The sequence below is a fragment of the Muntiacus reevesi genome, chromosome 7 (genome assembly GCF_963930625.1).
Source record: "Muntiacus reevesi chromosome 7, mMunRee1.1, whole genome shotgun sequence".
Classification (NCBI taxonomy): Eukaryota; Metazoa; Chordata; class Mammalia; order Artiodactyla; family Cervidae; genus Muntiacus; species Muntiacus reevesi.
Genome location: NC_089255.1, coordinates 25,871,462 through 25,884,634, shown reverse-complemented (window position 1 = coordinate 25,884,634; position 13,173 = coordinate 25,871,462). Strand labels below are relative to the sequence as shown.

Sequence of the window (13,173 nt, the reverse complement as noted above, 5' to 3'; positions counted from 1 at the left end):
ATTATTGCAAGAAGGAAAGAAGAAAACAATTTTGATCTTCTGTCTTTCCTTACCCCAAGTTTGCTCTCTGACATCCCTTTTGTCCTCCATACATACATACACACACACACACACACACACACACACACACACACACACTTACCAGCTGCATACTGGGTCTCTCCCACAGTTTAACATCTCTGTCCTTTGAAGCTGTTACCAGCAACTCAGGCAGCACATGGAGAGCTGTGACAGGGCCTGAGTGGATCTTAGAGAGGAAGAGGAAGAGGTATGGTGAGTTCTAGAAGGACCCTTCTCAGTCAAGGGAGCAGAGAAATTTGCTGGGTCAGACCTAGAGCCTCCTCCCCAATATCTTGTGACCTTTCCCTCAAACCCACCTTTCTACGTTGCTGTGTCTTTAGCTCTGTGACTGTTGACCAGCTATAGGTGTCAGTAGATATACATGACTCTGTCTCTGAAGTTTGAGTTGCAGGCATTTCTGCTTTTTTCTGCCAGATATTACCTGTGATCCATTCTCCTTCATTGGTGCATCTGGCTAGGTTCCACAGCATCCCATCAGAGCTGGCACACAAAAATGAGGACTCTGCCATTTCAAGGGCAGAATTTGAGCCAGGTCTTAGACTTTGAAGAATCCACCATCCTCCCCGAGGCCTTCTCTGGATTCCTTGGGCCCTCCCAACACCACTCACCAGATCCAGGTTTGGCCTGAGTTACTGATATGAGGGTATTACTGGGATTCTCTAAATTCAGATCAAATTCCAGGCACTCTTCAAACTCTCCTAATTCTTTTTGCCCCTGTGAAAGGACAGAGTATTTTGTTTAGACTACTTGTATCACTTACTGCTTCCCAGACAAAGTAACTCTTTTCTGCTCTGGGCTGGTCAAGACTTTTCAAAATTGTATCCATGATACAGTAAAGTATACAAATCTTAAGTGGACATCTTGATAAAATTTTACACATGTATCCATTCATGTAATTACTGCCCAAATCAAGCCATAGTACATTCCACCACCCTGGAAAGTTGCCTCCATGTCCCTTACCCTATCACCACCCCCAGAGTCAACAATATTCTGACTTCTGTCACTATAAATGAGTTTTGCTTGTTCTTGAACTTCATTTAAGTGAAATTATATATGTACTCTTTTGTGTCTGGCTTCTTTCACCTGGTATAATGCCTATGAGATATGTCTGTATTGTTCCAGACTACTACCCATAGTGACAAGACAAGAGACATGAAGATAATGCAATTAAGAAAATGCCTAGGTTGATCGCTTCTCAGCCTTTTGGCTAAGATGAAGTGTAGTATAGGAACTTCCCAGTGGCACAGTGGTAAAGAATCCACCTGCCAATGCAGGTTTGATCCCTGGGTCAGGAAGATCCTCTGGAGGAAGAAATAGCAACCAGCTCCAGTATTCTTGCCAGAAAAATTCCATGGACAGAGGAGCTTGGTGGATCACAGTCCATGGAGTCTCAAAAGAGTCAGATACGGCTAAGCTACTGAGCACCCACCTAGGTTTATGGTTTCCCACGATTCTTTTAAATACTAGAATCTTCTTTTGTATCAGTGAAATCTTACAAGGAAACCCAATATAAAACACTCTTCAGTAGAGTTCCAGTTGAAGGAAGAGAAGGAGATTTGAAACCAACTGCTTTTCCCTTCCTTCCTCTTTTACTCAGTCATGCCCTCAAGACTTTAAAATAGTAGTCCTGAACAAATGGTTCTTTTAACACATGCCCAAACAGAACTTACTGAAAAAGGAAGAACTTGAAGTTTCCTTGACTGCAGGACAAACACCCCATAGTCCTGGTGGGTGGACAACATCATAGGATCTTCCGAAAAACTTTCCCTGGTTTATAAGAAAGGAAGAGGCTAAGCCCATAAACACCCCTCCATAAGACCCCAATGTTTGTTTTAGTTAGACCCAACCTCAGGGTAACCACTAACCCACTTTTCCTTTTTCTCCAGCCTAAGAGAAAACGGCACTTAGGGTCTTACCAGATTACAGAGGGCTCATCACCTGGCTTCATGTGCAACAACTGCAAATCCGCTTTGGCCAAGATGAGGGAGTGACCATCAGGGGCCAGGCCTACACTTGTCAGGAAACCTAAGTCCTCCTGAAGAACTCGGTTCAGGCGAAGACTGAAGTTCAAACAGGGCACATGGACAAGAAAGAGTCTACTTTAGTCCACATCTCTCGGGCTCCTCAGTTCCCCGTGAATTCCTCAGGAGTATAGTACAAGACAAAATGTATCACTGTCCCTATAAATTGCCTTCTTTCTGTTTCTCTCATATTAGTATTTATCATACTATCATGTTAATCGCTCAAACTAGGAATCTCTAACATTTTTGTCCTTTCCTTCCCTCCTGACCTGCAACTAATTGATAAGCACTGCAGAGTCAGCTTTCAATGTATGCCTCAATCTTTCCCTCTCCGTCTCATCCCCATTGCCCAGATTAGGGCCCAGATTATGTCTTCCTGGGACTATAGCATCACCTGTAAATGTGGTCACCCTACCTTTAGTATCTCCCTATTACTATCCATCCTCCACATGGCCACTAGAGTTCTATTTCTAAAATTCAGATAATTATTCTGCTCAAAATTCTTAGCACTGTGCCCTCTACAGCCTGACCCCAGTGTATTATTTCAACGCAATACCCCACTACCACTCGCACCAAGAACCCAAAGACTTAGCTATACTCAGAATACACCATGCACTCTCATACCCCTGTGCCTTTTATTAATGCTATCTCCTCTTCCTAAAACACCATTCCCTGCCCTTACTTTGAGTCCAATCTCAAACAGTCACTCTTGTAAACAGTAAATTTCTTAAACTCTGTAGCCCCAGGAATTTTACATAATTTATTATAGCAGTGATCATTCCACATGCTGTCAGCAGTTTACTTATATTCATACTCTACTACTGTGAGCTCCCTTAAATAAAAATTCATTTCAATCTGGTTCATGCTGCCTGGCCCAGAACTTAGCATACAGTAAAAACTTGACAATTATTATTTTAATTGACATAATGAGGAGCAGAAAACAATCTCCCAGGGACCTTTTCCCTGCTTACTAACTAATATTCTGTTGACCGAGTTCAGAAAGAGAGGGGAGAGATTTAAGAAAATCCCAGGTTTAACCACACCCATTAACGCAGCCGCCTCATTTCACCTGACATTTCTGGGTGTTGAACCCATCTGTGGTTCCACTTGCCACTCGCTGACTTTTTCATTAGCACTGACAACAATCAGGGTGTGTGCTGAGTACCAGAGCAGAGCACTGATGCAGCCCGGAGCCTAGTGAATACAGTTCAGTTCAGTTCAGTTGCTCAGTCGACTCTTTGCGACCCCATGGATCGCAGCACGCCAGGCCTCCCTGTCCATCACCAACTCCCGGAGTTTATTCGAACCCATGTCCATCGAGTCGGTGATGCCATCCAACCATCTCATCCTCTGTAATCCCCTTCTCCTCCCGCCCTCAATCTTTCCCAGCATCAGGGTCTTTTCAAATGAGTCAGCTCTTCACATCAGGTGACCAAAGTATTGGAGTTTCAGCTTCAACATCAGTCGTTCCAATGAACACCCTTCTGAGGAACCAGGATTAACCTGTCCACACCCACCACCCCCAGGCTTCTACATGACCTCTGACCCTAGCACGTGCCACCAGACACACAGCCAGGGCAGAATTCACATAAAACTGAAGTTCCCTCCACTCACCTGTACTGTGACCACAGCCTTAGCTTCCTGCCACAAGGTCAGTTCCCCTGCTTGATTCCCAGACACTGCTGCAGAACCGTCTGGGGCCCAGGCCACAGCAGTGATGGCTGCAGGACTCCTAGGTCTATATGTGTCATCTGGAGAAGAAAGGAAGTGATTCACTAGGGGCTGGACCACTGTTGGGGTACAAGAGGAGAGAGCAGGCTACCCTTGATGTTCTTGGTCCCGTTTACACACACCACCCCCCTTTCACACCTTGCCTCTCTCCACACCTCACTCACCTGCCTCTTCGGGCACCTGCCAGAGCCGTAGGGAGCCATCCTCTGAGGTGGTCAGCAGGAGGCCTGAGGTCTCTGAAACAGCAGCTGCGCTGACTGGGCCACTGTGACCCAGGAGAGTGTGTGTTTGAAACACCTGGAAGGGAAGGATGGAGACAGAAGAGTGAAGAGTTGACCCAACAGGGGCTGTCCCACTACCCCCTCCCCCGGCCCCCAGCCCGGTCCTTTCAGGGAACTCACCAAGAGTGGATGCCACAACCGTGTGGCCCCATCCAATCCAACAGTCACCACCAGAAGCTCTGACCCCGGCTGACCGGCTGGTAAGATGCAGAGGCTGAGTCAAAAGAAGGGGAGGAGGGAAGAGGCGGCGGGGACCCAAAAGTGGCTGATACCCCGTTACCTGCACGGGGCTCCAGAGCAGCCACACAGTGGCTGATGGGTCCTGAGTGAGCGGAGATGCTGGTCATCTCCACGCCCTGATGGTCCCATACTCTCAAGGTACCATCTCGGCCCACGGATACCACATGCTCCTCCTGCCCCAGGAAACAGGATCAGAGAAGAGTCACGCTGAGCAGGACGTGAGAATTATGGTTCCCACCACAGAGGGGCAGGCTGAGCATTAAGGGCCTAGAAGCTATTGTCAAAGAAAGAGGACACCCCGGCAGTGGGACCAGGGGGCTCAGGGCTGCCATCCTGCCACAAGGTCATGACACTAGGATACTGTGTCTTCATGCTCTCCCTCCCCTCACACCAAGCCTCAGCCTCAACACCCTAACCATGGTCTAATTCAGGCCCAAGCATCTCACTCTTGGTACTTCTTCTGACCTTAGGATTAGAGACCCAGTGCCTCCAGCCTCTCAAAGTTCCCTTAACCTTCCCAGGGACCCCCAGGGAGCTCTCCGCCGCCTGCTCACCACGGCCACCACGGCGCTCACAGCATGCTGATGACCCAGGAAGTGACCAAGCTGCTGTCTCGACTCTGGGTCCCACAGGGCCACAGAACCATCGCTGGAGCAGGAGACCTGCAGAGCCAGAGGGTAGACGAGTAGACTTAACCAGCACCCCTCCAGCATCTCTCTGGGCTTATAACGTAGGATGCAGGGCAGTAAGCATTGTGATTAAGAGCAATGGTCGCCCTGCGGTCTAATCCTAGTTCCACCATTCATTACTTGGTACCAGTTCATCCCTCTGGGCCTCAGATTTCTCATCTATTCAACCAGGATAAGGACAGGGTACCTACTGATATGGGGCTGAAGCATCTATATATAGGACTTAATACACTGCCTGGTACATAGTGAGCACTGAATAAATAGTAGCTACTGTCCTTGTTATTAACATAATGTCAGTCAACAACTCTGCCTCACCCTGACAAAGGTAAGAAGTCTGCAACACCCAGGAGAGATCTATGCCTAGAAGGCAGGGGCAAGACAGACTATGACAAATCTATTCAATTGTTACTCATTTCTCTTTGAGAACAACAGTGGTTCTACGTTGGGAAACTAGGCTTTACCAACCCTGAGTGCATAACTTGAGACTGACTTTTAAGACCAAAGAAATCATAGCAATACACGTCTCCTTGCAGGAACAGGGCATCCTAAGCCCTTAGAGAGACAGCTCTGTGTTCCTGTTAAGAGCATGGGCTTTCTTATCATAAAGTTTACCATCTCAGCTTCTTCATTTACAAGACCTTGGAAATGGTCTTTAATCTATCTGAGCTCAATATCCTTGTCTATGAAACAGAAAGAATAGCAGTAACTTCTTTACAGTGTGTTGTAAAGACTATATGAGGTGATACATGCTAAGGGCTTAGTCAAATGTCTGGCACATACTAAGTGCTCAATAAGTGCTCTATTTTATTGGGTGTTAGAAAACTATATTAATACTATATGATTATAAATGAGTGTTAGGAATAGGATGAGGTAGAGAGTGTTGACCTCCCTCTCCCAGGAACCCTGCTGAGGCCTGTACCATCCCAACCCCTTCACTCACCAGGAGGCTGTCTTTGGTCCAGGCACAGCCAGTGACCCAGTCTCGGTGACAGGCAGAGAAGGAGCAAATCAGAACAGGGGCTTTGGGTGTTCTCACATCCCAGCAGAGCAGGCTCTGGATACAGGTACCAGGAGAGGGGGTCGTCAGGATAGTAGGAAAGAGGTAGGAATAGCAGGGCCATCTCAGGTAAGAAGTTTCAAGAAAAGAGGGAATAACAAAGGCGGGCAGGTGGGCAGATCCAGACCAGGAGATTTAGGAAGTAAAAAGCCAGAGGAAGCAGTGGGAAGTGAGCTGCTAGGGAATCCAGGACCAGAGGGGCTGTGGGCCCCCCAGGGGCTGTAGATCCATGGGGAGGAGGGCCCAGGGGTGCATCCTCCTGAGACTTACCCGATCCCTGCCCCCGGTGGCCAGCCTGCATCCGTCAGTGCTGAAGCTGCAGCAGCTTACAGGGCCCTCATGTTCCCGGAGCTCAGTGCTACGAGGAAAGTCTTCTGTCTTTTGTGGCAGCATCAGCAACTGCCTTGGCCACAGGCGCACTGTGAAGTCCTCTGCATTGGAAATGGGGAGAGAGGAAGATTTCTTGAAAAGAGGAAGTAAGACAGGCCTGGAAAGCCAAAGACAAAGGCAATCCTGGGGGCTGAGGATGATGTCTAAAGGCACAGTTCCAAGGGAGGGACTCCATGAGTCACACTGAGGCCTGGGACACAGGTCTGTCCTATGCAAGGTCACAGGACAGGAACGTCAGGACACCCAGCTCCAGCCCTGCAGTTCTGTCTCTCTAACTGCACCTCCACACCCACCTCTGCTAAAGTGCCCAGTGTCACTCTGACCAAGCCTCCTACCTATAAAGGACTAAGGCCATCCTGCATTTTCACCTCGACATCTCCCTCTCTCCTCCTAAGGGAAACCCGTCCCTTCACACAGCAAAATCCCTACAGGGCAGAAACTCACAGGGTTATAGGGATTACAAAGGCAACCCAGAATCAGCGTTAGGGAACAAGAAGAAAACAGTCTAGACTGATTATGTAAGATAAATGCATTTTAAAACACTCTGAATACAGTCGAATATGGTTGAAACGGTATGTTTTATGTGATTTTTACCATGTTAAAAATAAAGTTTAAAAACAGTAAATAAAAGCACTTTGAAAGTTGTAAAGAAACAAAAAGCTATACAGGTGTATTTTCACACACATATACATATGAATTGAAGAAATGTGTTCATGTCTTTAAAAGGAACAGTAACTCACAACCCTGCCCACTGTACCTGAGGCAACGGCCAAGAGTTCCTGGGAGGTGGCCAGTCCCAGCACAGGCTTCCGGTGTCTGGACAAGAGCCAGAGGGACTGAGGGGAGCCCCGCTGGAGCAGCCAGCCCTGCAGGGCCCCGTCCTCGGCACCACTCACCAACACCGTAGAGCTGAGCCAGGTCAGAGCGGACACGGCCACAGGGAGCGCCTGACCCTGCGCCCCCCGGGAAGCTAGAGAATGAGAGACAAGAGTGTAAGCCGCTTGCACAGGGGGCCAGGGAGGGCAGGGACAGAGGTGCGGGGGTTCTTCCAGGCTCAAAGACTCCAGCCCTCCTCCCTTCAGTACCTGAAGAAATTCTGTAGATCTGAATGCCATCTGCTCGGTACCCAACAGCCACCTGATCACCATCTGGGCTGAGAGCCACAGAGAGGGCAGGAGAGAGGTGGGGGGAGCCAAGGCACCCACGGGGCTGACCCAGAGACCCGGACCACACCTGAACCTGCGGGCCGAGAAAGGGGCTTAAAGATAACCCACCCTCTTCTCCGCCCCATAAGTCCTCCCTCCAGAAATCCACCTGGAGAGCTCTGTGCGCACAACCACAGCTCTCTCCCTGTAGCTCTCCAGCCAAGCCTCTCTAGACTCCTCGACAAAGGCCCCACCCTCACACAAATATTTCCACGCCTTTGCCGCCCCTGCCTCGTAGCCCACCACCAGCTCTGGGTAACCTGACCTTGCCGTCCTCTCCGGCCGTCAGTAACTGGCACCCAGCTCGCAGGAAGAGGGCGGCAGCAACGAAGCCTTGGTGGGCAGGGAAGGCAGCCAGCCGTGCCCCCTCCTGCCAGGCCCACAGCTCCACCATCCTGTCCAGACGGCCCACGGCCACAACCCGCCCGGAGACACCGAAGGCCAAGGTACGGACAGAGGCTCCCGGGGCCCCCAGTTCCTATACAAAAAGGTAGAGACTGAAACGGCAGGGCCTGCTCTCAACGCAAACCCAGGGTGAGCCAGGATGCAAGTGTCTGCCATTCCCCACCTTCCACTCCACTCTCCCGTGCTTCCCGCCACAGGGCCACCCAGCTCCATTCACCTTGGTGACTCTGAGCCCATCCATGTGGAAAAAGCTGAAACTGCCAGCCCAGCTGCCAACGGCTATCACCTGTCCTTCTGGGTGGAAAGTAACGCAGTTCAGGGGCTTGGGACAGGTGTGCTGGGAGGCCAGCTGCCCTCGGATTGTGTCCCACAGCTGGAGGAGAAAGAAGGGGAAGAGGACACGGGCTGCTGAATAGATGCCTGAGCTGCTGGGTCCCAGAGCTCCAGGGGCCACCTCATCGACTCCCCAGCCCCCAGCAGGCCAAGCAGTCAGAGCCTCTGCCCCACTGAGAGAGCCACTTCATGGGGTTGACGCCACGTTTAGGGCCCTTTTCACCACCACAGGCCCCTGGTTGTTACCTTCAGGCCTCCGCCCAGGCACACGGTGGCCAGCAGCCGGCGGTCTGGGCTCAGGCAGCAGCCAGTGATCTGGTACTGGTGAGCTTGGAGCTGGAGCACCCTACCCCAGGGAGATAAGGTCAGGGTCCCCTGGCCACAGCCTCCCTTCTCATTCCCCTCCCCCTGGGCTTCCAACAAACAGGGAGGGCCCTCACGCCGAGCATGGGGGCCCCTTACCGACAACCATGCTGCAGGTCCCAGAGCTCCAGGAGCCCATCAAAGGCAGTTAGAAAGAGGGTGTTGTCCGAGAGGAATGAACAAGAGGAAACCCCATCACCGCCACTCACCATCGACCTCTCCTCCTGTGACAGCAAGCGGAGAAGTCACTCAGGGCTCTCCCTTGACCACCCCATGTCCAGCTCCCCCAAGCCCCAACCAGGAATGAGGCGATGGCTAGAAGGGCTGAAGCCCTTGGCTCTCTACAGTCCCTGCTGAGTCTCAAATTACGGCCCTCTGGCCCTACAGCAGGGATCCTTGTGAAAAGTGCAAAGTTCTGGGCCCCTCTCCAGACCCAGGCCAAGCTCGAACAGGTTCAAGTGGGACCTCATGATCCAAGTGAGGTCACATCGTCTCCCCCATTTCAAACCCCATAAGCATCCCCAAGTCACAGAAGATTCTGATTGGTTTGAGCTGGGAACAACGTTATACACATACATATATATGGGGGAGGGGAGTTGACATGGTGGAAGAGTAGAGAGTGACTGTGGCTGGGGGGCCCACCTCTCCAGCCTCATCTCCTAGGACCCTCCCTTACCTACACGCCACTGCAATCATTGCCAGCAGCTTAAGGAAATGTTCCCCCTGATGTTTGTGCCCAGGCTCCACACTCAACCCGGGACACCTGCCCTTCTCATCCTATGTCCTCTAGAACCTGCACAGTTCACTTAGTTCTTATCTATGTCACATGGCCACGTTCTGGTTCCCTTTTTAACCTTCTGCGCCTTAAATTTCAACAAAACTGACGACCTGGTAGGCAAAGACACATTCAAGACAAGGTCCTAAGTTCTGTGTTTCTTGCAGTGCTTAGTACACTGCCGTCAAAGGAAAGTACAGAGTAAGCGTTTGCTGTAGGATTGATTTTTGACCAAGCTCTTGCGATCTGATGTGAAAGTAAAGTTGCTGAATCTAACAGGGTGATAACAGGTAGCTTTGGCTTGTCTTGGGCTTCGGGGCAGGCTGGGAGGTATTCTGAAGATAAACTCTGCCCCTCCTTGAGTGTCATACCTGCCAGGTTCTCAGGTCCAAAAGGTAAACCGTCCCATTGGCAGTGCCCACGGCTGCTCTTTGTCCGTTAGGGGAGAAGGCCACAGCTGTGGGGGAGGAGGAAACTGCCAGGGACAGGCTGGAGCTACAGAAAAAATAGCAAGAAAAGGTGGAAATGAGGGATCAGGGGAAGGATGTGCATTTCTGTGCCTGAAGTCCCCTCTCACTGGTGACTCCGGTCTGTTCTTTATTCTCTAGTTTCAGAGAGGGCTGCAGCTCGCTCTCTGGCAGGGCCTGTCAGCATCTGGGGTCAAGGGTTTTACCTTTGCTGGTGCCCCAGGGTCTGAGGTTTATTAAGCCAACGCAGCATGCGCTGGAGGTGCTGTCGCTGGCAGAGCCGGGGGGCCTGGCGCCAAAGAGGCGAGTCCAGAGGCTGGTTGGCTACCTGCTGGTGCAGAAGCAGTGGGTACCGGCTGAGGATGGGAGCCTGCTGCCTCAGGAAGGTGTGAAATGCAGCAACATCAGCCTCAGGAAGCTTCTGTTCCCCATCAGGGACTGAAGAAGCTAGAGAAGAGAGGCAGAATATCACTGCAGAGACAGCCCTGACCCCCATGAACCCCGGCACCAAGTCAATCATATGATGTGTCCAAAATGCTAAGTCTCGAAGTGTGGCCCTCTGGTCCCAGATCAGGCACATCTGTTAAAACTACAAAGCTGGGCATCGTGGTGGCTCAGTAGTAAAGAATCCACCCGCCAATGCGGGAGACACGGGTTCAATCCCTGATCTGGGAAGATCCCACATGCCACAGAGTAACGAAGCCCGTGTGCCCCAACTACTGAGCCTGTGCTTAGAGCCTAGAAGCCACAACTACTGAAGCCTACGTGCCCTAGAGCCTGTGCTCTGCAACAAAAGAAGCCACCACAGTGAGAAGCCCATGCACAGCAACTAGAGAGTAGCCCCCACTCACTGCAACTAGAGAAAAGCCCACACAGCAATGAAGACCCAGCACGGTCAAAAATAAATAAATAAATAAAATTCTTTTTTTTTAAAATGTACAAAGCTTTCGGTCCCACTCTAGACCTAGGAAGCCAAATCTGAGGACACAGGCATCAGCAATTTGAACAAGTTTCCCAAGTAATTTTACGCCCCCTGAAATTTAAGAGAGCTGAGTAAAAGGTCTCTTAAGAATCACTTGCTTACCCTCGTGGCATTTTTCACCTTGGAATAGGAATCAACTGCTCCTTCCATTACACCTCCCTCTGAGCAGGACCCCACGAACACACCCAGGACCCCACAGCTTGGAGAAGACTCCACCCCATAACTCATCTCACCGTAGAGGGCGTGGGACTCCAGGAGCTGAGAGGTCAGACCCAGTTCCACATGTGCGGCCACCACGTGGAGACTGGTGAGGAATTCGGCAAGAAGGCCACGGTTCCCGCTCTGGAGCTGGAAAGTCAGATGGGATTCATTAGGGATGTGACAAGGCTGGTGAGGAGGGATAGTCTAGTCTTGGACCCTGCCTGTGCAGCTGACACTTAAGACTTAGGAGCTGGGACAGAGGATCTGAAGGAGGAGGGCTGGAAAACTGAAAGAAGAAACATACAGAGTGTGTGGAAGGTGGGTAACAGCTGTGGGGGCGATGGTGGCAGTTGGGGGAAGTGGGGGCTCAGAACGGCCAAAGCAGTTCCTTGGGAGAAGGTGCCAATGGGATCTGGGGACTAACCAGGTGGTAAGGCAGGTCTGCCAGGGCTTCCGGAGGGCACCTTCGGAAGGTACCTGAGGCATCAGGGTCACACATCTTCCAGAGCTGAGCTGCAGGTGTGGGTCACAGGAAGAAACAATGAGATGAGCTCGGCCCTGAAGCATCTCCAAAGATCACATTCCTCAGGCTACAGTGAGAACCATCCCCTCACTGGGGTGGCAGGTGAGGAGGCCAGCGGATGGGGAGCGCCAGGCCCCACGCTCAATGCCCCGGGGGTTAACTGGGCCGCAGTCACCTGCAGTGAGGAGGTGTGCCGTCTTCTCCAGCTCTGGCCTCTTCCCATAACGACACCTGGCAGCCGTTCTCAGGGGCCCATCCTGGAGGCAGAGCCGGGCGCCGGGACGCTCCAGGGGTCCCTCCCCTAGCAAACTGACCCCGTGTGAGGGAGAGAAGGCAAGAGAAGAGGGAGAAGGCCTGTCAGTGAGCAGCCTGGCACAGAGGTGGGCTCCCAGGCCCACCTCAAACAGTGGTAACTTGAGTGACGGCCATCCAGGATCTGGAGACCAGTGTCAGGGGCTATACCAAGCGAGGAAGAGGATGAAGAGAGAGGGTCACATGGGGCCCTGCCTCAAAGATGGGGAGGCACAGGTCAGTGGGAGCTCAGTGGGGGCACTTGTACCTGCGCAGACTCTGGACGAGGTAAGCAAATGGGCCCATGGGGTAGGGGTCCCCGCTGTTACCAGCAGCCACTGCTTCTTCCCAGGTCTTGCTCCCCCTGGGAAGGATCCGCCAGGCACTCAACACTCCATGCAACTGGTCCACGGTCAGACCTGAAAACCCAAGCTCGCTGAGGCCCTAAACCGGGCAGCATACCCATCCCCACCTAATCCCTCATCACTCCCTGCATGGCTTGCTGAGATCCCAACAGAACCAAGGTCATCCAACCCCTGAGCCCACTCCAAGCACTGACCACTGCGTGTGGCCTCAAGAGTGGCCAAGGCTTGGGGAAGGACGTCGGGGCCATGCTCCTGCTCCAGAGTGCCCAGGACGTGCTGCAGCAGCAGAGGGACGGTGGCCGGCAGCGTCCGGAGCCTCTCGGAAACCTGAGGGAGGAGCGTGAGGGGCCTCCCTCAGTGCAGGGAAGGGGAGAGGCAGCAGGTTGTGGGTAGGAGATGGGGCAGCAGGGAAAAGCATGGGAAGGGATAAAAGGAAACACTGGTGGGAGGGAAGCAGGCTGGGAGCGTGGATGAGGACTGGCAAAGGAGGAGGGTGAGAAGGGGTGAGGGATGGGGATGAAGAGCTTGAATGGAGAATGGGAAATGGGGTTAGGATACAGAAGATGAGGAGGGAGGGTTCACATTCTCAACCGACCTGCTCGTAGAGCGTGAAGAGCCTCAGGTGATCGGTGACCAAGCGCAAGTAGAGCGGCAGGACTGAGCCCCGCTTCACCAGCAGCAGCCGCATCTGAGGAGACTCAGAGGACTTAGCACTGGACCAGAGAGTCAGCCCTCACCCCCCCCCCCAAGCCCCATGCGGGGCAGCTTCTCCT

The 13,173-nt window shown here is 52.0% G+C and overlaps 1 protein-coding gene across 1 annotated transcript in view; it reads right to left on the bottom strand.

Moving 5' to 3' along the window:
- TEP1 (telomerase associated protein 1) overlaps positions 1–13,173 on the bottom strand; it is a 49,438-nt gene that overhangs the window by 5,581 nt on the left and 30,684 nt on the right. The window contains exons 28-54 of the mRNA XM_065940118.1: positions 12,996–13,088; positions 12,595–12,727; positions 12,304–12,454; positions 11,920–12,053; positions 11,646–11,734; positions 11,254–11,368; positions 10,245–10,485; positions 9,943–10,066; positions 8,896–9,020; positions 8,680–8,779; positions 8,318–8,473; positions 7,961–8,173; positions 7,576–7,729; positions 7,248–7,460; positions 6,371–6,531; positions 5,984–6,097; positions 4,909–5,016; positions 4,395–4,527; positions 4,235–4,311; positions 3,998–4,130; positions 3,717–3,853; positions 3,172–3,296; positions 1,998–2,141; positions 1,752–1,848; positions 690–795; positions 378–583; positions 143–247 (exon numbers count right to left, since the gene is read on the bottom strand). Coding sequence (XP_065796190.1) covers positions 143–247; positions 378–583; positions 690–795; positions 1,752–1,848; positions 1,998–2,141; positions 3,172–3,296; positions 3,717–3,853; positions 3,998–4,130; positions 4,235–4,311; positions 4,395–4,527; positions 4,909–5,016; positions 5,984–6,097; positions 6,371–6,531; positions 7,248–7,460; positions 7,576–7,729; positions 7,961–8,173; positions 8,318–8,473; positions 8,680–8,779; positions 8,896–9,020; positions 9,943–10,066; positions 10,245–10,485; positions 11,254–11,368; positions 11,646–11,734; positions 11,920–12,053; positions 12,304–12,454; positions 12,595–12,727; positions 12,996–13,088 — 3,687 coding nt within the window. The remainder of the gene's footprint in view (positions 1–142; positions 248–377; positions 584–689; positions 796–1,751; positions 1,849–1,997; positions 2,142–3,171; positions 3,297–3,716; positions 3,854–3,997; positions 4,131–4,234; positions 4,312–4,394; positions 4,528–4,908; positions 5,017–5,983; positions 6,098–6,370; positions 6,532–7,247; positions 7,461–7,575; positions 7,730–7,960; positions 8,174–8,317; positions 8,474–8,679; positions 8,780–8,895; positions 9,021–9,942; positions 10,067–10,244; positions 10,486–11,253; positions 11,369–11,645; positions 11,735–11,919; positions 12,054–12,303; positions 12,455–12,594; positions 12,728–12,995; positions 13,089–13,173) is intronic.